Source organism: Schistocerca cancellata, chromosome 2, assembly GCF_023864275.1.
Source record: "Schistocerca cancellata isolate TAMUIC-IGC-003103 chromosome 2, iqSchCanc2.1, whole genome shotgun sequence".
In the NCBI taxonomy this organism is placed as follows: Eukaryota; Metazoa; Arthropoda; class Insecta; order Orthoptera; family Acrididae; genus Schistocerca; species Schistocerca cancellata.
This window is the reverse complement of record NC_064627.1, coordinates 211,355,732-211,381,260: the sequence shown is the minus strand read 5'-3', so window position 1 is coordinate 211,381,260 and position 25,529 is coordinate 211,355,732. Positions and strand designations below refer to the sequence as shown.

General features: G+C 41.9%; 1 protein-coding gene across 1 annotated transcript in view; it reads left to right on the top strand.

The window, feature by feature from the left end:
* LOC126144584 (dehydrogenase/reductase SDR family member 11-like) overlaps positions 1–23,762 on the top strand; it is a 29,764-nt gene extending 6,002 nt beyond the window's left edge. The window contains exons 3-6 of the mRNA XM_049915500.1: positions 13,644–13,773; positions 15,002–15,131; positions 21,439–21,585; positions 23,423–23,762. Coding sequence (XP_049771457.1) covers positions 13,644–13,773; positions 15,002–15,131; positions 21,439–21,585; positions 23,423–23,464 — 449 coding nt within the window. The 3' untranslated portion in view covers positions 23,465–23,762. The remainder of the gene's footprint in view (positions 1–13,643; positions 13,774–15,001; positions 15,132–21,438; positions 21,586–23,422) is intronic.
* Positions 23,763–25,529: the final 1,767 nt, after the last annotated feature.

Sequence of the window (25,529 nt, the reverse complement as noted above, 5' to 3'; positions counted from 1 at the left end):
ATCTGGTGAGCAAGATGTATGAGACAGGCGAAATACCCCCAGACTTCAAGAAGAATATAATAATTCCAATCCCAAGGAAGGCAGGTTTCTAGCATTTGTAGACTTGGAGAAAGTTTTTGACAATGTTGACTGGAATACTCTCTTTCAAATTCTAAAGGTGGCAGGGATAAAATACAGGGAGCAAAAGGCTATTTACAAGTTGTACAGAAACCAGATGGCAGTTATAAGAGTCGAGGGGCATGAAAGGGACGCAGTGGTGGATAAGGGAGTGAGAGAGGGTTGTAGCCTCTCCCCGCTGTTATTCAATCTGTATATTGAGCAAGCATTAAAGGAAACAAACGAAAAAAGGTATTAAAATCCATGGAGAAGAAATGAAAACTTTGAGGTTCGCCGATGACATTGTAATTCTGTCAAATACAGCAAACGACTTGGAAGAGCAGTTGAACGGAATGGATAGTGTCTTGAAAGGAGGGTATAAGATGATCATCAAAACATCAACAAAAGCAAAAGGAGGAGAATGGAAAGTAGTCGAATTAAGTCAGGTGATGCTGAGGGACTTAGACTAGGGAATGAGACACTTAAAGTAGTAAAGGAGTTTTGCTATTTGGGGAGCAAAATAACTGATGATGGTCGAAGTAGAGAGGATATAAAATGTAGACTGGCAATGGCAAGGAAAGCGTTTCTGAAGAAGAGAAATTTGTTAACATCGGGTATAAATTTAAGTGTCAGGAAGTCGTTTCTGAAAGTATTTGTATGGAGTGTAGCCATGTATGGAAGTGAAACATGGACGATAAGTAGTTTGGACAAGAAGAGAATAGAAGCTTTCGAAATGTGGTGCTACAGAAGAATGCTGAAGATTAGATGTGTAGATCACGTAACTAATGAGGAGGTTTTGAATAGAATAGGGGAGAAGAGGAGTTTGTGGCACAACTTGACAAGAAGAAGGGACCGGTTGGTAGGGAATGTTCTGAGGCATCAAGGGATCACAAATTTAGCACTGGAGGGCTGCGTGGAGGGTAAAAATCGTAGAGGGAGACAAAGAGAGGAATACACTAAGCAGACTCAGAAGGATGTAGGTTGCAGTAAGTACTGGGAGATGAAGAAGCTTGCACAGGATAGAGTAGCATGGAGAGCTGCATCAAACCAGTCTCAGAACTGAAGATCACAACAGCAACAACGATGTGATTTTAACAGACACTGTCCCTAACTAAGGGGACTGAATGGAAGTTCAGAATATTACGTTCTTTCGATTTCAAGGTCATCTCGTAAGGGACTTGTCCAATCTGACATATCGGAACATGCTATGTTTAGCGGACGGCACACTGCTTTTTCGCCCTGTCCCTGAGGCCCCCATCGCCTTGATGGTAGATGCGAGTCAGACCGCCGTGGATGCTGTGTTATAGAAAATGGTTTCGTCCACTTGGCAGCCTTTGGCATATTTTTCTAAGAACTTGTCGGAGAAACAGAAGTGTTGGAGTGTTTTCGACAGGGAACTCTTGGCCATTTACTTGGCAGTTTCAACACTTTCGGCAATAGTTGGAGGGCCGAGTGTTCAAGATTTACACAGATAACAAACCTCTGGTAGATATTTTCAAAGATTACTGAGCACAACGCAACCCGCCAGGTACGTCAAGCTGATTTTATCGCTCAGTTCATTACAGATATCCAACACATTCCAGGAGAGCAGAATGTGGTAACTGACTGTCTATCTCATAATTGCACAGCCATATGTGTTATTGATTGTGCAGCAGTGTACAGCGAGGCTTTGACAGTACCTAATGAATATAGTTCTCCAAAGTAGTGACCACGTACTGAACGGATTTTTCTCGTTTTGTCCCTCGTGCTATACTCCATTCATAAATGAATCCTGCCAACGTGCAGACGGAAGATCCAGTTTTGCCATCCGCTTCTGATGTTGTTGAGGCGTCTGTGGCCTCTGCTTACGTCGACCAGGGCACCGACGCTAACAGGTTTTCAAACATTAAAATTCTGTCGTTCTAGTCCACATGAGCACAACTTCGGCTTACGCAAGTGCAACCAGGCTGCGTGGCATTGCGTCGGATACTGACAGATTGATTATTTCTCAACTGGATTAGAGTGTTGTTGAAAAACAAGAGGATATTTTGACCCATCAATCGTATGCATTGCTCAGAGAAACTGTGCTGCAGCGTTTCCTTTTACTAGCAGAGGCGATGTTGCAGCGTATTGTAGATGATGAGGTTTGTTTTAGTGATCCCCCTCCCAAGTGCTCCGTTCGTTGCGCGCGTTGGCAGGAAACGGACTGTTGTCTGAACAGTCATGAAAGCTATTCTGGCTCCGCAGGTTATCTCATAATGTACGGGCTCTCCTTTTAGCATTAGCACCTGTCCCTGGTCCCTGTATTTTGCAGTTCACAGCCAATGCTGCGGTTCCAGAGCCATCTCTGAACAAACTGCTCAAAGAATTGGCCAGGCTGAACGCAGAGCAGGCGAAAATGGAAATGTGCGTTTACAGTCATTGGCAAGGAGGCCCCTTACGGGGCAGGTCCTGCCGCCTCGGTGCAGGACTTATTACATTCGACCCCACACTTGGCGACCTTTGCGCCGGATGGGGATGAAATGACGAAGACATCACAACACCCAGTCCCTGAGTGGAGAAAATCCCCGACGCAGCTGAGAATCGAACCCGGGCCCCTTAGGAAGGCAGTCCGTCATGCTGAACATTCAGCTGTCGGGGCGGACGCAGCTTGCGAGGAAGGATAGCAACGCAGCAACGCTCGCGACTCCACCGCGCGCAGAAATTCTTGGTGTTGGTACCCCTGGCGTTCTGGAAAAGCTACAAGACAGTGCACCCTTCTTGCAACTACCCAAACGCTGTCGACGAGCGCCCTAGGCGCTCGCGCTCATCCGGATTACTCACAGCGCCTGTCTCATACACCAAATGCTACGGTGTCGGCAGTAGGCAGATATGTAAGACTATTCATTACTGACAGAACGTCAGGGTCATTATCTTGTTGATTCCGGCGCGGAGATTAGCGTTGTTCCACGAGAGGAAGATGACCGCCAACAGTCGTCCGACCCACTTGCAACTCCGATTTTGACGGTGGCAAGTAATTCGCACATTCCCATGTTTGGCAAAAAGACTTTGAAGTTGTCATTTGACGACGAGTTTTCCCCTTCGTGGACGTTTGTGCTTGCCGATGTTTCAGGCCCGATATTAGGAGCAGACTTTCTCAAGCGCTTTTCTTTGGCACCTGAGTTGGTACACCGCTACTAGGTGAATGTGCCTGTGTCTTCTAATAGGTTCGCGACAGCGCCGGGACGCGTACTGCGCGATGCCGCCGATTTCGGCCGCGTTAAGGTTTACGGGTCGACCGCGCGTACAGCGACGCGTGTGTTGTTACCGCCTCCGCTTTCACCTCAATGGCACGCGAGTGCGCTACGCGAGAAGACGTCGCCGCCGTCGCTTGATAATTCCGAGCTTTCTGCATTACATGTGGAATATTCGACGCTTAACGGAAAAATCTGCGAGATCAATGTCTTGTACGCCAGGGAAGTGCGGAATGTTGCTACACTACGTGAAGAAAACACCGATTTGAAACTGAATGAGGCAACACGGGAACAGGAGTTGGAAAACAAGCTCGCGGAGCTACGATACCTGTTTGATGGAACCAGTTCCCCTTCCTGTGCGCCCTCCTTCTTGGACTCGCCAGCAGAGGACAACGACCTCGGTCAGCTGCTTCCGCCAGAGTCTCAGAACTGACAAATCCTGTTGTGGCCCAGGGTGCAGTGAGGCACTCTAGTACGCACCACATACGCATAACTCCTGGCCCACCCGTGGCTCGTAGGCCCGGGCGCTTACCTCCTGAAAAGTTACACTCCGCTGAAGAAGCGTTTGGTGAAATGATTTCTGGTGGGGCAGTGTCTAGGTCACGCAGTGCTTGGGCATCGCCGTTGCAAATGATAAAAACGAAAAACGGGTCATGGCGCATTTATGGGGATTATAAGGGTCTCAACGATCGCACTGTGTCTGACAGATACCTAGTTTCCAATGTGTCTGACTTCAACAATAATTTGAGTGGTGCTAGTTTCTTCAGTGTCATTGATTGCGCCAAGTCTTTTGCACATATTCCGATGGCAGATCGGGACACACATAAGACAACTGTGGCAACGCCATTTGGTCTTTTCCAGAATAATTTTATGCCTTTCGGCCTTCGAAACGCACCCCAAATTTGGCAGCGTTTCAGGGATGAAGCACTGCATACGCTGCCTTTCATTTTCTGTTGTGTTGACGACACGCTGGAATTTTCTAACACAGTAGAGGAGCACATCAGAGATATGTGTGCAGTACTATCAAGGTTGGACAAGTATGGAATCAAAATAAATATAGACAAGTGTTTCTTTGGAAGACAGAATATTGAGTTCCTTGATTACATTATCACGCAGTCTGGCATTTCTTCAAATACTGTTAAGGTAGCAGATATCGTTCGGATGCCACTTCCTGTAGCCTTTAAAGGACTGCGCCGATTCCTTTGAATGCTCAGTTACTTCCGACGACATTTACCACATTTAGCTGAGATGCAAGCCCCTATTAATGCATCTCTTAAGGGCAAGAACACGATAGGTAGCAGGGAAGTCCCTTGGAATCAGGAGACCACTAAAGCTTATGAGGCTTTGCAAATAGCTGTAGCGGGCGCCACAGCTGCTTGCTCGCCCTGTCCGTCAGGCCACCATCGCCTTGATGGTAAATGTGAGTCAGACCGCCGTGGGTGCCGTGTTACAGCAGATGGTTTCTTCCGCATGGCAGCCTTTGGCATATTTTTCTAATAACCTATAGGAGGTAGCGGGAACTCTTGGCCATTTACTTGGCAGTTTAAACACTTTTGGCCATAGTTGGAGGACCAAGTGCTCTATATTTACACAGATCACAAACCCCTGGTTGCTATTTTCAAACATGTTACTGAGCTCAACTCACCCCACCTGGTACGTCAAGCTGATTTTATCGTGCAATTGTCTACGGATACCCAACACTTTCCAAGACAACAGAATACGGTAACTCACTGTCTGTCTCGTAACTGCATATCCATGTCTGTTACTGACTGGGTAGCAGTGGCTGTTGAGGCTGACCCTTTCCTCTCGAACTGCCGATCAATCCCTGCTTCCACTGGACTGCATCTTGAGCAAGTGCCACTACAGGGACCGACCGGCACTCCACATCTGGGGTGACACGTCGAGCAACAGGGCCTGTCCTTTCATCCCACCAAGTTGGCTTCGTGCTGTTTTCTATGCATTCTACAATTTATCACATGGAGGGATCAGGCCACGAGCAAAGTTGATATCAGACAAAGTTTTGTGGCCAGGGATGCAGAAATATTCCCGTCGTTGGGCACGAAGCTGCATTCAATGCTTGAAGTGTGAGATCTCCCGACACATATCTGCTCCTGTAGAAACTTTTCCTAAACCATCAGAGATTTGCTCACCTCCATGTAGATATGTCCCCTACCCCTTTCAAAGGGCCTCCGTTTCTTCGTTACTATGGTGTACCGATCCTCTAGGTGGCCTTAGGCGGTTCCCGTTTCCGATATCTCAGCTATTTCAGTCCCATCTGCTATTGTTTCCTCTTGGTTTCCCGTTTCGGTATTCCCCATTTGATAATGTCAGATGGAGACAAGCAGTTTCATTGTCAGCTGTTCAAGGCACTCTTACTTTTGCGCGGATGTAAACATCTCAAAACTACTAGCTACCACCCTGCCAGTAATCGGGCAGTGTTTGCTTATGCACCGCACTTTAAAGGCTAATCTGTCTTGTCAGGCATAGTCCCGGAGCTCTGCGCTCTTATCACTGCAACTGGGCTTAAGGACTGTTGTCTAGGACGATTTCGTATGTTCCTCCACCCAGCTAGTGTACAACGAGGCTCTGAGAGTAGTTAATATATTTTTTCCCTTACCCCTCCTGCACGTTTATTGGTTGGAGAATATTCCGAAATTTTGCAACACTTCCAATCTCACATGCGTAGCCTTCAGCATATAACTCCTGTCCGACATGGTACTAAGCTATTTTTCTACCGCAAGTACGTATTTACTTGTAAAATCGTTTGGATGAAAGATGATACGGTCAAGCCACTACTTGCCCTCCCAGCATGTAGGTTCTTTTTGGGTGATTGATAGAAATTGATAGGGAAAGCGGGATACGATATCAGTTGACCGCCTACCGGCATACATTGAGGATGAACAGCCTGCCCTTGAGCATGAGTTCTTGTCTGTCCCTAGCCATCCTTCTTCTGAGCATTTCGACATCCTTCCCCTTCACATGCCGCCCCACAAGCAGTGCAGACAGGCTCCAGCAAACCAGTGTCAGCGGTGTTTCTTGTATCAACAGCTGCTTGATGGTTCAAATGGCTCTGAGCACTATGGGACTAAACTGCTGAGGTCATTAGTCCCCTAGAACTTAGAACTAGTTAAACCTAACTAACCTAAGGACATCACAAACATCCATGCCCGAGGCAGGATTCGAACCTGCGACCGTAGCGGTCTTGCGGTTCCAGACTGCAGCGCCATTAACCGCACGGCCACTTCGGCCGGCGGCTGCTTGATCATTATGCTTTAATCTGCTGTTACCTTGTCTCGCAATATGTTTATCTTTTCTTATGTTCTGCATTGTTTTGCATCCGTAGTACTTATTGCTCCACAACATTGTAATATTATGATGTTTTTTTGTCCCCATTGTTATGAGCATTTGGCAAATATGACCGAGCTACAACTGTCCCGAAAAAATGGGAGGGGGCTGATGTGCCGGAAGCATACGTAAATCGAAGAGCGACTGTGAACTTACGCTGGATAAGTTCACAATCGATCTTTAATTTATGTGTGCATCTGCCGCATCACGGCCAGCCGGAGTGGCCGAGCGGTTAAAGGCGCTACAGTCTGGAACCGCACGACCGCTACGGTCGCAGGTTCGAATCCTGCCTCGGGCATGGATGTGTGTGATGTCCTTAGGTTAGTTAGGTTTAAGTAGTTCTAAGTTCTAGGGGACTTATGACCACAGCAGTTGAGTCCCATAGTGCTCAGAGCCATTTGAACCATTTGCCGCATCACGTCACGGAGAACGATATTCAGTGATCCTCTGACACACACTTTCTGATGTGAGAACCTTCATTATTAACAGTTTTACATATAGCTTCACATACATTTTGGTGAACAAACAATAGACAACAAGAACCAGAGAGGTTACAGTCTTCCATTCCGGTGCACCCGGAATGCTGTATAAGTTCACAGACGATCTTCGACTTAACGTGTGCATCCGCCACATCAGTTTTCGTTGATAGTTTGTCCACAGCCACTGTTCATTCAGATTTTCAACTCCTTTAATATCCGCAATAAATACCAGTTGTTTCTGCGGCAGCGTAGATGTTACCACTGGATATAAAACTAAACTGATAATCATTGTGTTTAACGCATGATGTTAAGCAGTGAGCAAACCCGGATTTGCTTTGTACAATCTGACTGTGAAGTGATTAAATGAAATGGAGTCTTGTACTGAGTAATTAATACATGTCAAAATGAAAATCGCAAATCTGTGAAAGAAAAACTGCCCGAAAGATTTTCTGTACAGGTGACCACAAAATCTTATTACACGCCATTAATAACCAACATAAATTCACGAACTTGAATAAATAACATGAACAACAGTTCTTTAGAGGAATTTGCTTGAGATGTGAACAATGTAGTACTGTTCGTGAGAGGCAGTGGATCGTAACTGATGGAGATCCATGTGACTGGGCCCTCTGAATCGCAGTTGAGATGAACGCTCCCAATTTGAAGTCTACTTCGACCTCTTTAAGCAGACTATACCCTGCCTATCTCACCCATATTAATTTAGGCAAGTATTTGACTCAATTCTGAAAAAAAAACTAGTTGATTCAAGACCTTAATATGTTTACTGTATGTTATATGATACTAATAGAGTCAACTGTACTAAAATCTACTTTATCCATTTTATAGTTTTTAAGAAATACTTTTTTATTTATTAACAAAAAATATTAATTTTTTTCTGCAGAAAATATTTTTTGTGAACTTCCTAGTGGGGTAATATTAACAAATGTAGTACAAGAGGTGACTTTTTATGTTATGCAGAGTCTCTGAAAATTTCATTCATTTATCTATGGTAGTTTCTGATATAATGGGGCATAAGTACTGAAAGTTTTAGTTTGCGGGAAATTGACTTTAAAGAAAAAAACTTTTGAAAATTGTTACTTACAGTTAATTAAAACTGTCCTGCTGCATATGATGGCCCTTCTTTGGCCTCTAGCAGGTCTTCCAGCATCTTTTTCACCTTCCTGGATGTTTGTATTGCTTTCTCGGCCATATTAGATGCAGAACTGTCTGCATCGACTATCCTCATTTTATCGCATTGTTGCAGCCCAGTGATGATATTTTCACCAGGATTAATTCCCAGCTTTTTCGGTACCCAACAGTTTCCAATGTTACCACAATTGAATGTAATAACAGCATCATGAACTCGTAGTTTCATTGTATGCATTCTTACAAATATAGTTTTAGGAAGGCGGTTCCAAATTATGCTGTTGAAACATTCATTTGGGTTCTGTGTATGCCCATGCAGACATTTCCTTAGAATGTCAGGATGAGCCAACTCTCTGGAAATAGGTTTAAATGCTGTAATAACAGCAGCAGGAAGAGAATGCTGGTGAGAATAAGATTCTCCAGTTGCCTGAGCCCTATCGTATTTTCACCACGATGTCCTGATGGACAAAATCCATGACATGGCTTATCATCAGCAAAGGACTTATGGAAGAATATGGCTCAAATATCTCTCTTCATTGCCTCCAGATTTTCTTTATTTCTCCTAATTGCCTGCCCATAGTATACCTGCAAGTTTTCTATTTCAGTTTTAGTTAACCGATCCTGTCCGGTCAACAATTTTCCATCTTCTAATTTTTTTCCTCTCATATCAACAGTTTTCACAGCCGTGTTCCCAAACGTTTTTGAACATGGCCTACCCATTCTATTTTGTTAATAATGGCATCTCCATATGGCTTTGAGTTCACCACATTGTTGTATGCCTTACTGTCACCGTCGCCGAAATATTTAGTGTACCCTACGCCTCTTGTTTCTACGGAGCGATGAAATATTTGTTGTACTTCATGAACTTCCATACCACCACTTGTTCCTCTAAAATTAGCCACACAGTTGTGTTCTTTATGTGCACTGACTTTGAAACATTTGCAATATTTAGACATTATCTCCACATCTGACACTTTACCGGTGTCTACATTCGTGGCAGTCACTACTTCGTTCAGAGAAGTATGTCCTCTTTTCTGCCAACTTCCACCAAGTGCAACTGCTATATCCGAACATCCATCATTTTCTTCCACTGCTTCCCTAGCAGCCAGTTTCATGCTTTCCTCACTGCCCTCACATACAGCTTTCTCTATTATTGCAGCCAGTTTTTCAAATTTATTTGGTGGTTGATGTAAGTTCATCACTGCAGCCATTCCCTTGCCAATGGATCATAAGGCATAAACTAATCTAATATTGATTTCATAAAGGCCACTTGTATCTGGTTTTGAAGAACTCATAAATGAAATCACAGCTGAGCATTTAGTGCAAATTAAATCCAAAGCAATTGCTAGGCCTTTTCTCCCACTGGCACTCTCACAAATTTTCACACTCTGTGACTCACCACACTGTCTACATTGTACAAATTTAGAAATTACATCTCATAATATTCTCAAATTTATAATAATGTTACTGCACCCCTTGCCACTTACAGTAAATTCGTAGTAACTCTCTTGAAATGGTGAGAGCTTCTTTGATGATGCACTTGTTGAAGGTTTACAATTAGAAACATCGTTGCCAGGTGATATAACCTCTTGTTCAGAAAGCTTTCTAAACTTGTCGTTTCTTGAAAATGCTTTTACGTTTCGTCATTTTCAATAAACACAACAAAACACACGTAAACAAGCACTCAAAACGTATGTATAACAACTACTCGCAATCACACTTGAACAAAACTAACTGCGTGTTTGAAAGCGTGTTGTTTACAAACAGCAGAAACGAAAGAATAAATGGTTCAAATGGCTCTGAGCACTATGCGACTTAACTTCTGAGGTCATCAGTCGCCCAGAACTTAGAACTAATTAAACATAACTAACCTATGGACACCACACACATCCATGCCCGAGGCGGGATTCGAACCTGCGACCGTAGCGGTCGCTCGACTCCAGACTGGAGCGCCTAGAACCGCACGGGCACTCCGACCGGCAACAAAAGAATACCGACCGTTGCATTCAAAGGATAGACAACACACCCAGGAGAAAAAAAAATCCCTAACGAGGAATGTAGGGGATATAAAGATTAAAATATATGCACAAAAGTGGGTGACAGAAAAGTGGTCGTGGCACGTAAACACACGTTGTAGGAAAATGCTCTTTAAATGCTAGAATTTCTATTTCAGCCAAATCCTTTTCAGAGTACTTAAATAAAACCTTAATCTATCGAAATATGATGAAAACCAAAAATAGATTTTTTTCGACCTGAACCGCGGTGTGGTCACTTAAGCAGACTTACGAAATCATGTAGTATAGGAAGTTCCAAAGTAACGAAGTTCACGTCAAGTAAAGGTGTTGAGGAGATACGATTAATTCGTAGCTAACGTGAAGATGAAGTTCACTGTTATCAAAAAAATGGTTCAAATGGCTCTGAGCACTATGCGACTTAACTTCTGAGGTCATCAGTCGCCCAGAACTTAGAACTAATTAAACATAACTAACCTATGGACACCACACACATCCATACCCGAGGCGGGATTCGAACCTGCGACCGTAGCAGTCCCGCGGTTCCGGACTGAGCGCCTAGAACCGCTAGACCACAGCGGCCGGCACTGTTATCCCCACATCTGCTGTGTCTAACGCCGATCAGTCCGGTTTCTTGAAAGAAGTCGAGCAAACCGCACATCGTCATTTTGAGGCGAAAAAGGACAGACTGTGTTGTGCAATAGATTAATGCTATGATGCATTCCTATAAAACAATGACAGTGATAAGTATGAAAGTATGAGTGCCTCCCTGTACTGTTTTCGAAGCTTTATATTTATCTTCAGGGACCTCAAGGTAAATTAGTACCAAAAATAAAAAAACGACCCTTTAGTGGCAAAAATCTTATAATTGACCTATCAAAATCTGGAAAAATAGGAATAATCATTTTTAACATTTCACTCGAAACATTTTCTAACTACTTGCAGAAATTAATTCTTCGCTTTTGTTGGACTCTTGGCCTGAGCGTAACTATACCTCTGTCTTTCCGGGGGACAACGAAAAGATTGTTGATATAATTCAGAATCAACCGACAACAAGTAATGTGACTATCGATAAAGAATTATTTTTGTTATCGAAATTATTTATAAGGAAATTGTCGGACAGTATAATTTCTGATAGCTAGGTGTAATTTGAGGTTTATTAGGAGAACAATACTTTTAAATTTAAGTCATTTGCGCACTGTCAGTTGGCATCGATACCTTTCTTTTACGCATTGCTTTACGTATGCTCGTTATGCAGCACAATAAGCAGAGCAACGGCTAGGACCACTTCTTACTCCACAGTAATTCTGTCTGAATAGAACTAGTAGCAAAATTCGAAAATTATGTTAAGAATTGTGCAGCAGTAATAGTTATGAAGTGATCTATGAGTAAAAAAATTTCATTTCAATAAATTGAAGTCACGATTAATGGAAGTCATCTGTAATGTAACATCAAGAACTGCCTTGATTTACGTTCCTCCGCAAGTCACCAGTTTAAGAATTACATATGAAACAATTTAGCTGTAAATACGAACTGTCTCCCATTCAAAACATTAACGACACATGACATTTTTTGCATGGTTTAGGAACTTCAAATTCACCTACGTCCCGGCCGTTTGCTCGATAGGCAGAAAGGGCTATACGAAGCGCTGTCGTAAGCGGTTCTTCGTGCGACAGAATCGAATAACTTCAACAACTAAAAAAAAAATTTCTAGTGCATCTTAGCATTTAAGATTTTTACGTGCGTTGCTTTCATTGTATTCTTCGTGCACAAAAATTTTCGGGGTGGGTTTCGACGTGTCGGAATGGACCATTCCCTTGTCACCGAGTGACGTGGCGTAGTGGTTAACACTGAGTCGCAGTCGGAAGGACAACCACGCGACCGACCATCCAGATTTAAGTTTTCCGCGATATTCCTAAATCGCTCCAGGCGAATTCCGGGATGGTTCCTTTCAAAAAGCACGGCCGATTTCCTTCACCGCCCTTGACACAATCCGAGCTTTCTCCGTCTTTAATGACCTCGATGTCGATTGGAAGCTAAACCCAAATCTTCCTTCATTCTTCTTTCATTCCGTTGTCAGACCGCTGAATCTCTGTTGAACTTAGTTCAGAGAGTCGACTGTAATGCTGAGCATCCTGATATTTGTCTCAATAGTATTTGGAAAAGCACGAAAAACTTTCATTGTAACTACCGGATTATGGTTTGAAACATTCCTTTTGAACAGAAGTTGACGAATTACTCTCAGAGGAAGATCTGTCAACTTCACTTTTATTTAGTTACCTTAGTAGACGCGGATCTCGTGCAAAGACGTGTGTTATTTATTTAATTTTGGCAACTACTGCCTGTGCACCATTTAGAGAAAGTGTTTTCATCACGCCACATATGGAATATTCTGATGTAAACTACATTGGAATAATATAAAACAATTTTATGACTCCTTTACGTTCTGCCGTGATGGCAGTAAGAGACTTTCAACCATCTTTGTTCTATGCAAATGACCCTTCGGTTTCGATTTTGTCACTGAGAAATAAAAATTTCACTGATTCCTGTTTATTTTCTACGCATACTAAGCTCTCTATACTGGCGCCTTTGGACTTTAATATCACTGTGTCAGTTACTCTCAGACATCTCGTCCAAGTTTTAGTTCATTTCCATTGTTTGTATGTCATCCGTCGCATGTTCTGGCTGAAAGGTATCATAGGATTCACTTCGTTATGTTTTTTGAGCCTACAAAAGCTCACATCTGATTTACTTCCACAGGAACGAGATCCTTTTTCCATGTACGTGATCAAACACATAATCAGGCTAGGTGAAGCACCTCATGCTCCATTGTTGCTCTTCATTGCTGGCATTTATGTCTCAAGCTCATCTTAACCATACGGGGGCTTTTTTATTACATTTTTGTAACTTTTATCTTAACTGATGCTTTATAATATCTGAATTTGGTTGTGAACACCAGCGCACACTTACGTTCTGATTTCAGCACTTAATATTCGTTTTCTATTGCTTTGTAAGTGTTCAAAGAACAGTGTATCTCAGCTAAGGAATAGTATTTGCTGTAATTGTTGTACTGCCCTTCCCGTTCACATGCATCATGACAATTAGCTTCGATTAATCAGTATTCAAAGTGGCTGCTTCATGCAAGTAGGGTCGATGCTGATGCTTCCAAGTCCACGCTGTAGCGCGTCATCTTCATTGGTTCCATTTATTGACGGAAGCTATGGGCAAGCGATGTGAGACATGCACAAGAACCGCCGCTTTTTAAGTCGAGCTTCTGAGACGTTGAACTATAAGCTTTGCCGCATCTGCTTCGTCTACACTGGACCCTTGATAAGAGCTTTATTTTTTAATAGCTGGTAAAACAGAAGACTGGAAGCGCATTCTGGACGTGAACGTACTGGGTCTGAGCATCTGCACCAGGGAAGCCGTGCAGGACATGCTGAACAGGGGCGTCGACGACGGCGTCATCATTCACATCAGCAGGTAGGCAGCGCCAGCAACTAGTACTCCTTGTGACAAGGCGATATGTTCTACGTATAAAGCGTCCTGTTCGTCGAAGTCTGACATATAACGGTAATACATCTTCCTGTGACACCTTCAGGAAGTTTTTCATTTACTTCCTTTGTCGGCAAATTTACCTCCTTCCGTTCACGTAGTAATTCTGTAATTTCTTTGGTAGTTTTACAGCTCCCATTCAATTCGCAAGTGGTTTTCACCTATCATCTGTGTATTGAATTATTTCCTCACTAACAGCAAATACATGTAACATTTACTTTCTTTTTATTCAGCTTGTCGACACCTCACTCCCTGACTAGTTTTTATCTCCATGTTCTTTAATTTCCTGTATTTATTGCTTTGTTTCAAGATATCGCCTTTAGACTGCCCTTACGAGAGGTGATGCATAGCCACTGTCACTAATTGTTTCTCATGATTTATTTCGATCGACTAGTCCGAAATCTTTCTCAGAACTTTTAAAACTCATGTAGGTTTATAGGCACAGTAACTTTTGTTTTTCTATGAGTGACTTGCTTCGTTAAATATATAGTTTTATTCACATTCATGTCCCAAAATATACTACACATTAGCAGTATGATGCTAATGTGTTAAGTACATTATGATCATTGGTATATTGTCTATATCCACTTCAGTGTGTTAGCAGCTTTTCCTCTGCGCCTTCCTATTAAAATGTCACATAATTTGCTATCTGGTGTTTTCAGCACAGTCGTAACTGCACCACAAAGTGAACTGTCAGTATAGACTCACCGTTTCGCATCCACGTGTCCACACACCAACATCTGACCTTGTGTACAGGGGATAATGCACATTGATAGATTGCTCCTGTACTTGCAAACTAAAAACTTACTGTTCCTAATAACTATAGGTACTAGTCCGCAAATGACGTAACTACTGATTTAACGTTGTTCAGTACGTTGTCCTCAGCCACCAATAGAAATAACTGCGCTTATAACCGTTATCACACACACACACACACACACACACACACATATATATATATATATATATATATATATATATATATATAAAATGTGTGTATATTCGTTCTAATTATACTTACAATATTACGCTGTAATCCATAATGGATGAAATCAATAAGAACCTTCCTTTCGACTGAGAGGTTTAAACAGCAGCTTTGTCAGTCTAATGCCTCACACAACATGAAAGTTTTGAGCAGCACTCCTTCCGTCCGCAGTGGTCTGGCCCACATGTCGCCGCCCATGGGGAACATGTCGATGTACACTGCCAGCAAGCACGCCGTCAAAGTTCTGCTCGACGGACTCCGGAAAGACCTCGCCAAGAGGAAGAGTAAGATCCGTGTTGGGGTAAGTCGTCATTGGCAGACTGATGATATGAACAGTTTTTGTATTTTTTGTGTAATGTAGCTACATTATTTTACAAAAAATGGTATAACGCCTGATAATGTCACTGTAATAGACCTCAGAAGTGTTGAAGGTCCTACGTATAAACAGCTGACCATTATTAAGTGGAAGTTTGATGCAAAAATAATCTTCAGTTATTGAGTTTTGATGTGTCTACTCAACCGCAGTTGATTGGTTTCTGTAGCCCACAGACAGGTATTGGCGAATTGCAGTATCAGAATTTTATTGTCAGTTAGCACTTATGTGGAGCTCATCCTAGACATCTGACAAGGAATATCTATGGATTACTGAAAATGAGTCATCGATCAAATCCTGTTTACAAGAGAATTTAACTGCAATAAAAAACTGGTTGTTGCTCTCCGCCAATAACGTGGGAAATATGGACACGTGCTTGTTTGAATAAAACTAATCTGGTAGGCTGCACTCACAGTGCCTCATTTGACAGAGAGACACGTGAGTGTCATTGTTGATGTCGGGGCCTCTAGGGATTGAGCAGGAGCTCAGATGCATCGTGGCATTCTCAATGTAGACAACCTCTATTCAGCGAACGGGATTTTTTTTTACCGTAAGTAATTTATATGTGAATGGGGAAAACAATCTTCCAATTAATTCCAACCTAAAACCATTTATTTTGCCTCAAAGTCATGAGCAACACAAGTGAGCTGAAAATTGACCTTAATGTAATTATTAACAGAATGAGGGGATATTACTACTAATGTGTGGTGGAAAGGTAAATTTCAGAATAAGTTTTGTTATGTAATGTAATACAGCCATAGTTACAACCAGAATATTTTGTTACAGAAAAAATACAATTGCAATGTACTTCGCATTACATTGCTGCACCTAGTCCATTTTATCCTCATATTTGTAGTTGACTGAAAGCGTCAAACTACAGTATAACACCTATAATTAATAAATTAATTCATGCAAATTATTCTCTCAAGAAAGGAATGTTTATAATTTATTTATAGCTAATAAATTAATTCATGTATATTAGTTACTCAAAAGATACAAATAACAAAACCATCCCTACTTATTCAATTTCCTGAGTGGCGTTAACCAATCTAACACTATATAAAAATGCTTTCCAATGTGTAACAATAAATAAAGCACCATAACATAAAATGGGCAGTTAGTCGCTGACTTTCGAAGATGGAACATTAGTGACGATATGACTTCGCGACAGCTACGAAGATGGAACATTAGTGACGATATGACTTCGCGACAGCTACGTTATGTAAAGTTCAGTAGAAAGTAGCGCCAGGAAACCGAATGACTGTACAGAGAAAATTTTCGCAACATGTGTCATCATAAAGGGAAGAAATTTTTCTCCGTGGACGAAAATATGCAAGAGGTTAAATCGTTGAGACAACAGGGGTCTTCGAGAAAGAGTTGTTCACATGGTAAGATGCCTATTTGGAAGAAAACAGCCTAGAAACTGCTGATAGAACAGATATTACAGCCCAGGCACAAACAACACATACTAGCAATGGAGCTGAATGACAATGAACCCAAGGTCCAGTCCTCTCAGTGCATTACATTGTACTGGAACATTTGGTGTGCTGGTTGTCGCCTGGAGCCTTTGTTATTGTATTTTTCCACTGTAATGTGTAAGCTTTTTTAAGACGAAATGGTGTATTCATAATTACCACTACTTCTTATTTGCTCTGAGCAATCAGTATTGGATTGTCTAAGACATAAATAATTATAAACAAGGGGATATACACTCCTGGAAATGGAAAAAAGAACACATTGACACCGGTGTGTCAGACCCACCATACTTGCTCCGGACACTGCGAGAGGGCTGTACAAGCAATGATCACACGCACGGCACAGCGGACACACCAGGAACCGCGGTGTTGGCCGTCGAATGGCGCTAGCTGCGCAGCATTTGTGCACCGCCGCCGTCAGTGTCAGCCAGTTTGCCGTGGCATACGGAGCTCCATCGCAGTCTTTAACACTGGTAGCATGCCGCGACAGCGTGGACGTGAACCGTATGTGCAGTTGACGGACTTTGAGCGAGGGCGTATAGTGGGCATGCGGGAGGCCGGGTGGACGTACCGCCGAATTGCTCAACACGTGGGGCGTGAGGTCTCCACAGTACATCGATGTTGTCGCCAGTGGTCGGCGGAAGGTGCACGTGCCCGTCGACCTGGGACCGGACCGCAGCGACGCACGGATGCACGCCAAGACCGTAGGATCCTACGCAGTGCCGTAGGGGACCGCACCGCGACTTCCCAGCAAATTAGCGACACTGTTGCTCCTGGGGTATCGGCGAGGACCATTCGCAACCGTCTCCATGAAGCTGGGCTACGGTCTCGCACACCGTTAGGCCGTCTTCCGCTCACGCCCCAACATCGTGCAGCCCGCCTCCAGTGGTGTCGCGACAGGCGTGAATGGAGGGACGAATGGAGACGTGTCGTCTTCAGCGATGAGAGTCGCTTCTGCCTTGGTGCCAATGATGGTCGTATGCGTGTTTGGCGCCGTGCAGGTGAGCGCCACAATCAGGACTGCTTACGACCGAGGCACACAGGGCCAACACCCGGCATCATGGTGTGGGGAGCGATCTCCTACACTGGCCGTACACCACTGGTGATCGTCGAGGGGACACTGAATAGTGCACGGTACATCCAAACCGTCATCGAACCCAAGGGAACTTGCTGTTCCAACAGGACAATGCACGTCCGCATGTATCCCGTGCCACCCAACGTGCTCTAGAAGGTGTAAGTCAACTACCCTGGCCAGCAAGATCTCCGGATCTGTCCCCCATTGAGCATGTTTGGGACTGGATGAAGCGTCGTCTCACGCGGTCTGCACGTCCAGCACGAACGCTGGTCCAACTGAGGCGCCAGGTGGAAATGGCATGGCAAGCCGTTCCACAGGACTACATCCAGCATCTCTACGATCGTCTCCATGGGAGAATAGCAGCCTGCATTGCTGCGAAAGGTGGATATACACTGTACTAGTGCCGACATTGTGCATGCTCTGTTGCCTGTGTCTATGTGCCTGTGGTTCTGTCAGTGTGATCATGTGATGTATCTGACCCCAGGAATGTGTCAATAAAGTTTCCCCTTCCTGGGACAATGAATTCACGGTGTTCTTATTTCAATTTCCAGGAGTGTAGATATTTTACGGTTGGCAATGGACTTAATAGAGAATATAGATTACGGATAAATAAAGATAACGAAAGCGATGGACACTAGAAAGAAATATCCACAAACTCAGTGTCAAAACAGAAAACATGTAGTAATAAAAGACAAATAATTCATCTACCTAGGAAGCAGAATTATCCATTATGACTAATGCAAGGGAGGTATTAGAAATATTATCAGGAGGTTCCAACATAGTACACATTCCACTGAAAACTGGTAGATTCATTCTGGTTACAACCCCCTAGGCCAGTGGTTCCTGACCCTTCTGACATCATTACTATTAAGTGCAACGGTACATTAACTGGCACCGCTACCCCTAGCCTCCCACTGCTATCAACATTAGCGTCTAACTAATTTTTGGAATGCAGAATTATTTTTAAGACTTTTATTTTTAAAATGATTAAATAGAAGTGATGCTTAGTTTTTGTGTTGTATTAAACGAGAAAATAGTGAGTCAATGTGACAACTGATACTGCTTGTTCCTAACAAACTAGGTTTTAGAATGATGAAGCAGTTCTCGGGGCACCACCAGTCCTACCTACAACTCCTTCTCAGGAAAGAAAGCTATCAACATTGAGGGTAGACACTTGTTAGAAAGATGCTTGCCCTGCAGCAATGGTCTCCCTAGCACTACTTTCTTCACCCACAGCCTGCAACCTCTCTAAATCAGTCAAGGTACAACGGGTGCCCCACACTTACTCTTTGTAAATGTCTTTATTGCTGGACTCCTCACTCATGAAATGGGAAAAACTTGTAAGACTTCAGAGTGCTAAAGCTTTGTGTCTGACCACTGCCCCATAACTGTAATAACATTAATAACAATAATAATAATAATATTGTGTAGGCCCTACAACACCGTAGTAGCCACTATGTAGTTACTATTTTGTTGTGCTGTCGATTAAGTTGTTTCTTGTTGTGAAGTGAATAATAAAGCAATTTTGATGTTTTGTGGGAACTACCTGCATCTAGGAGAAGGCTATTTCATGATACATTTAAGCATATTTTACTGCTATAGAGGTAGGGTACAACGTAAGGATACGTTGTAGTGGGTGGACTATGTGCAGAAGACGTTTATTTATTCATTTCACATGCTGTAGCTTCTTCCAGACGACATGATGAGTTAGTGGTGGCACATATTTGAAATAAAAGAAATTAATTAAGTTGTTGATTACTTACATAATTAGATTTAGTAACTGATTAAAACGCAATTGAACCATGTTTTTCTTTGTAGCCAGCAGGAAATTTCATTTTACCTCAGGGGTTCGTTAAAGCCACGTTCCGAACCACTGGTATAGTCTGTTCCAGGAGTGTTAATGAAGCAAGATGTACAGGAGATCTTGTGGGAAGTTTGGAAAGTAGGGGAGAGATACCAACAGACCTGTAATAAACAATATGAGTCACCCTATGACAGGTCAGTAGGTAAGAACATCACTGATGAAAGGCAAGGCTGAGTATTTAAGTGCCGATTCCACACACAGTTTTTCTCTGCCAAGCAGTGTGTTTAATAAACTGATAACGGCGAAGAAAGCTCTCTGTAACAAAATATTTATAATGCTATCAAATGATGTTACGAAACTGCATTATAAGTGCGTGATAGTGTATGTTCCGAGTGCAGTACTATATGCAGGTGGAACGTAGACCATTAAAAATAGCCAAACTGGTCGGTGAATTTGAAATGTGGGACTAGAGACAGGTGTTTGACATTAGATGAAACAGATAATCGGAGACGTAACTCACCTTTCTAAACACTCACGATGTTATGAATGTGGAACCAGCAACGTCTGTCACAGAATTTCCTCAAACTGTATTTGCTGACATTCGTAACACCTTTGCAAGACTCTGCACGTCTCTTTCAAACCAAAATATTAGCATTTAATTCCCATTAACATCAATTTTGCTGACAGTAATTTTCCATTATTTGTTGAGTGGTGTCACCACTTCATACCGAGATTCTTCCAGTCACCAAATCTTGTAGCTGTACTTATCAGGATAGCCTCATCTACACTGCAATTTCATTAGCATCTCATTTCCCTGCTTAAAATTTGATTTTGAGATATAATTACATGTTTTTGGAGGCCAAAATAAATACTAGAACTAAATAAAAACGTGCAGGTGTGATTACCTTTGAGTCAGAACTAAATAGAAGAACTAATTAAAAACTTGCAAGTGTGATTACTTTTGAGTCAGTAATTCAAATTACAGTACCGTCCTCATGTCCGTATTCTAACATTCAATGCTTCTGTTTGGGGAGCACTGCCTTATTTACACTTATATTTCGCTGTCGTCTGCAGCATCAAACAGTATAGAAATTTATACATGCACAGTGAGAAAGCTGAATGATGAACCAGACATATCGGGAACGTTGAAAGGTGATGAGGAGAAGAAAACTGTTGGAGGGGCACATTTAAAGCATTCAGTATTAGTAAACTTAGCCCCGAAAGGAGCAGTAGAACTGAAAATTGATTAATAGAAAGAAACGTTACAATATTTAATGAAGATTATCGAGAATGTGGAACGCAGATGACTTAAAGTAGCATAGCAAAAGGAAGAGATCGAGGACTTTATCAGCAGGTCGAATAATTGATAATTTTAAAAAAAGAGCCTCAAGGTGAACTCATTTTCTCACACCACTGACTATAAAAGAATTAATATTTCCGCAATACATTTTATATGCAGGTGAAGTTAGGGTGTCCATGAACGAGACTCGGTCATGATGACGTCGAGATCTTCTGCCCCACTGGCCGACAAACTCGAAATTTCCCGCCCTGAACAGATCTGTCGCTACATTTGTCCCTCAGGAAATCTGCGATTCCCAGGTACAAAATGAACAAACCACCAGCAAACACAACTAAAAATTAGCCTTCAGAGCCTTTCTGTGAACTATCTCTTACTAGACTTCTTCAAATAGTTTATAACGTGACTTTTGAGTAGGACGTTCCAAAATAAAGGTTTATTGGTTCTACATTTTGTTATTCGGAATGTCTGTCTCTCTCTCTCTCTCTCTCTCTCTCTCTCTCTCACACACACACACACTCACACACACACACATTGAAGAGATAAACATGTAACATACTGATGCTCTTCATTTATTACAACAGGCTGTTTCCCCGGGACTTGTCAGAACGGAGTTTGCCTCAAACTTCAAAGAATTCAGTCCAGAGATGTACAAACTGATTCCCGTGCACGAGTCAGAGGACGTAGCGGAGGTTGTCATCTGCATGCTGTCTCAAGACCCAAGAGTTCAGGTAAGATCGTCTTACTTGATCGAAATATTGTGTTAGAGTCTGTACTGTGTTTTGCGGTTTGCCTCAATCGCCCTGCTCACGATTTTTATTCTTCGTTTTATTGGCATCGCTATTTCGGAAATACCATCATTACATTTTATTTTTATTTTCTGTATTCAACATCATACGCTTGAAATGGAGATTCTTAAAATGAACTTTCTGGGATAACGATCACTGATTTAGAGTACTGACTAGTCTTCCTGAGAAGACTGGCACACACGCTTCGACAGGTGACTTTTCCTGTCTAGTGCCGAGCAGCGCCATACAAAAGTTAAATAACAGGAAGTGAGCCAAATGAGGAGGGAGTCTTCAAAAGACTGGGGACTGGGTGTTGTGTTACGTCCATTATCATTTCATCATCAACACACTAGTTGCCAAAGTGCTATCTGCTAGAAAGACTTGCACTAGGTGGCCGAGCAAACCAGATGGAATTTACCGGAGAACAATGCAAGAAGATCATTTTATTTTTTCCCTATCCTGTGCCAGTCTTTTCATCTACGCAAAACTATTATACCCAGGGTCATGCGTAACGTTCGTCTGCTTATTCTAGCCTTTGCCTGCCCATACTATTTAACCCCATTTGTCGCGTCTTTTAGCGCCAGGGTACGTGTTTCTGGCTGCTATGGCAGCCCTGTTGGCTTCTGCAGTCACCCCAGACAGTTTCCAGTTGCTGGTGGAACAGATTTGGGGGGAAGGGGGTGCATTTGTTCGGCCTGAAGATGATGGCCAAATTTTTCCGTAGGCCTCCAAAGGGGAAGGTGATCGGAGAGAACTAGGCGGATTTTAACGGAGAGTATTTTCCTCGGGAAGTCTGGGTTTTCCAACACTCATTGCACCAGAAAGCAGCACCTTGCAAAGGAACTGTAATCTGCCCTGTGACACATGGCATTTTGCTCCAGCCAGAGAGCTCTTCAGTATGTGTTGCTTTTGGCATACAGATGGCAGGGTGGCACATTTTACTGGAATGAGTTTTATTTTCGGAACAAAAGATGGAAGCTGACTTGCCTACAGATTTACCTCTGCCTTAATTAACAATCAGACGAATGTGATATGACTTTTAAGGTTGTGTGAATTGTCCAGCTAGTTCCCCAAAACTTGAGGTTGACGTTTTCTATGTGTTAAAAGGGTGGCTCGCTTATCTGTGATTTATGTAAATGATCAGCCAGCCAGTTTTCACCTTGTCTTATTTAGATTTTACAGAGTCACAGTTGTGCCACTGCAGTGTCATTGATTATTTCTTTGTATATTAAATTTTGTCCCCCCTGTGACTTTGGTTTCGGTTTACTTGGCGTCCAGAGCTTGTACTCTATTTAGACGTCTAAATCACACGTTCACATTGCATATTGAATTGTGCAGAGAAAAAATATAAATGCTTGTTTACAGAATTAAAAGATCAGTTTGTCACAATGTTTCCCACAGTAATGTTTAAACAAACAGCATGATACGTAAGTTAGTGACTTCTGTGTAATTAATTCATGCTGTTTCCTAAATTTAGTCATAAGCAATACGGTGAACTGAAAACATGAATACTATTGAAAACTGCCAAACATTCCAGATACGGGAAACATCAAATAGAGAGTAAGAAAGATGTACTGTCGATGTCAGAACTGTGATATCACAAGATTGGGGAAAGCAAACACGAAATTGTGTTCTTTCACAAAGGCAGATCCTGTTTTTATTTCACCTAAGCTTGGGAATCAATCTTGGAGAGATACATGTGTAACAGTCTTACATTATTATTTGTGTAATATTTTTCTTTCTCACGCTAACGACTAAATAAAATTTACTGTTGTTACAGATTCATGACGTCATTATGAATCCTACAGGTAGTGTTTACTGAAGCTGCCAACAATCACCTGAAAAATGTCAAACGCATCATTAATCAATAGAGAACTCACATCACTGGCTGATAGTGTGCGATAGTTGCACATCAAACTAGAACTTTTATCTGGATTGTGTATATTCCACACTGTTCTTGACAACCCATACAACAGATGGTGATCAACAGTCATCAAGAAAGAATGGAAATTATTTAAACGATGTAGCTTATTTATAATTGCAACTATAAGTAAAACAAAATACTTTTGCCGTTTTGTAGAACTATCTAAGTGTATAAAAAATAAACAAATAAAAATAGAAAGGAATTTGACTTTCAGTTTAAAAAAGAATTATGGGTACCTCATAATACACCTCAGTGGTTCAGATATTTTTAGGGATAGAAAATAGACAAAAATTTCAGTATTCGAAAGTAAGCAAAAAAAAAAGAAGTGTTGAACAGATGTCTTGATCCGTAGTTTAAGTTCACAAATAAGGGCATAGTTGTAAATAGTAGGCCCTATATGTATAGGACTTTTTCTAAATTCAAATTACGTTAGTATTCAGATAATTTCTACCTTCCTTTCAGTAGTTTCTCATATACGAAAGAAAATGAAATTTTGGACTAAATGTATGTTTAATGTCGAAGGCAATGGAAACTGGGTGTAAAGAGAAGTAAATTGAGAGCAGCGTTCTGGAAGAAGCAACAGAGTACATGGAATTAGTAAATCTAAATGGCAACATGAGATTTCAAACCCTAGTCATCCCTATAAATTCCATTTATGGGAGACATCTTCACATGACGCCTCTTTACAATTTAAGTTTCTTTATTTCAGCTGTGGCAATTTTTCACCTAAACCAAAATGAAAAAGCTCCATAGCTTTGTGTAAATTAGCGAATGGAGGAAAAAAGTCTTCATTTCTACATCGTGCACCAAAGTACCTGACTGCCAGTCAAGTCCTGACCCTTGTTTTCGGCGACCTCTACATTCTTTGCGGCTTTCACTCACAATGAAAACTCACAATAAGAAAAGGTCACTGCCTCGAGCCGACTGTACGTATTTTACCCTGACAAGTGGTCCTTCAAATACCGACTTGAGTTTACGTGAGCCACGTTACTTGATCCACCTACAGCATTACACACAATTTCATCATAATGTTAATGATAAATTACTCGAAGCCCCTGCTAAACACGCGACAACTTCGAAGAAAAATGTCACTAGACACTCCAGTCCATTTAGAGGGACGAGATAAGCAGTGAAGCCAAAAAAATCTGTATCATTAAGAAATATATGGGTCAAGTATACATACTGCACATGCAGTGTATGTAATACATATTCATGCACCAAAAGAAATCGCTGGTAGTCAAAACTGTCCAATGTTTTCTTTACAGTGACTTTATGGTACCTGGTAACCATATTTATAAATGCCAATTAAATATGTTTTAATGGAAAAGTTAAACCGCACCAATAAAAAGGAACCACAGTATTTTTAAAGAGATTAACTGCTAATGCTTTGTGATATGCACTACAACGTAACTGAGGTTCATATATGAAACTGAATTTAGTGAAACAGGAAATCGATTTATACTTCTCGACTCGCTGAACACTGTCATTCTGGCAACTTTGCATTTCTTTTTTCTTTTCGGTTTTGAGAGTTACTTACAGTTCGATGTCTGTAAGTGTACTGCTCCATTATTCCTTGCGAGCAGAACACTGCAGTTTTCCAATGTACAGTAACTTAAAAAGTCTTCTCTCATTAATTGACTAAATCGATGAAGGAATCAGGAACGGAGTTAAAGTGCCACTGATATGTATCACAAGAGGGAATCCGAAATACAGTTATAATTTTAGATAACAGAATTATGAGTACTCTAATATTTTCGACACTAAAGTGTACTCGATTCTTTCCACCTCCCATTTACTGAAACGTCTCTTGGTTAACACTGAAATGGCATCTTCAACTACGTGTATCGCATCAATTGACTCTTTACTTTGCCAATAATCATACTTTTAAAGGTGTCGATGCTGCTAAAGACATAACTCGATCGTTACTGATAGGACGAATACACATTCGCCAGGCGTATCACAT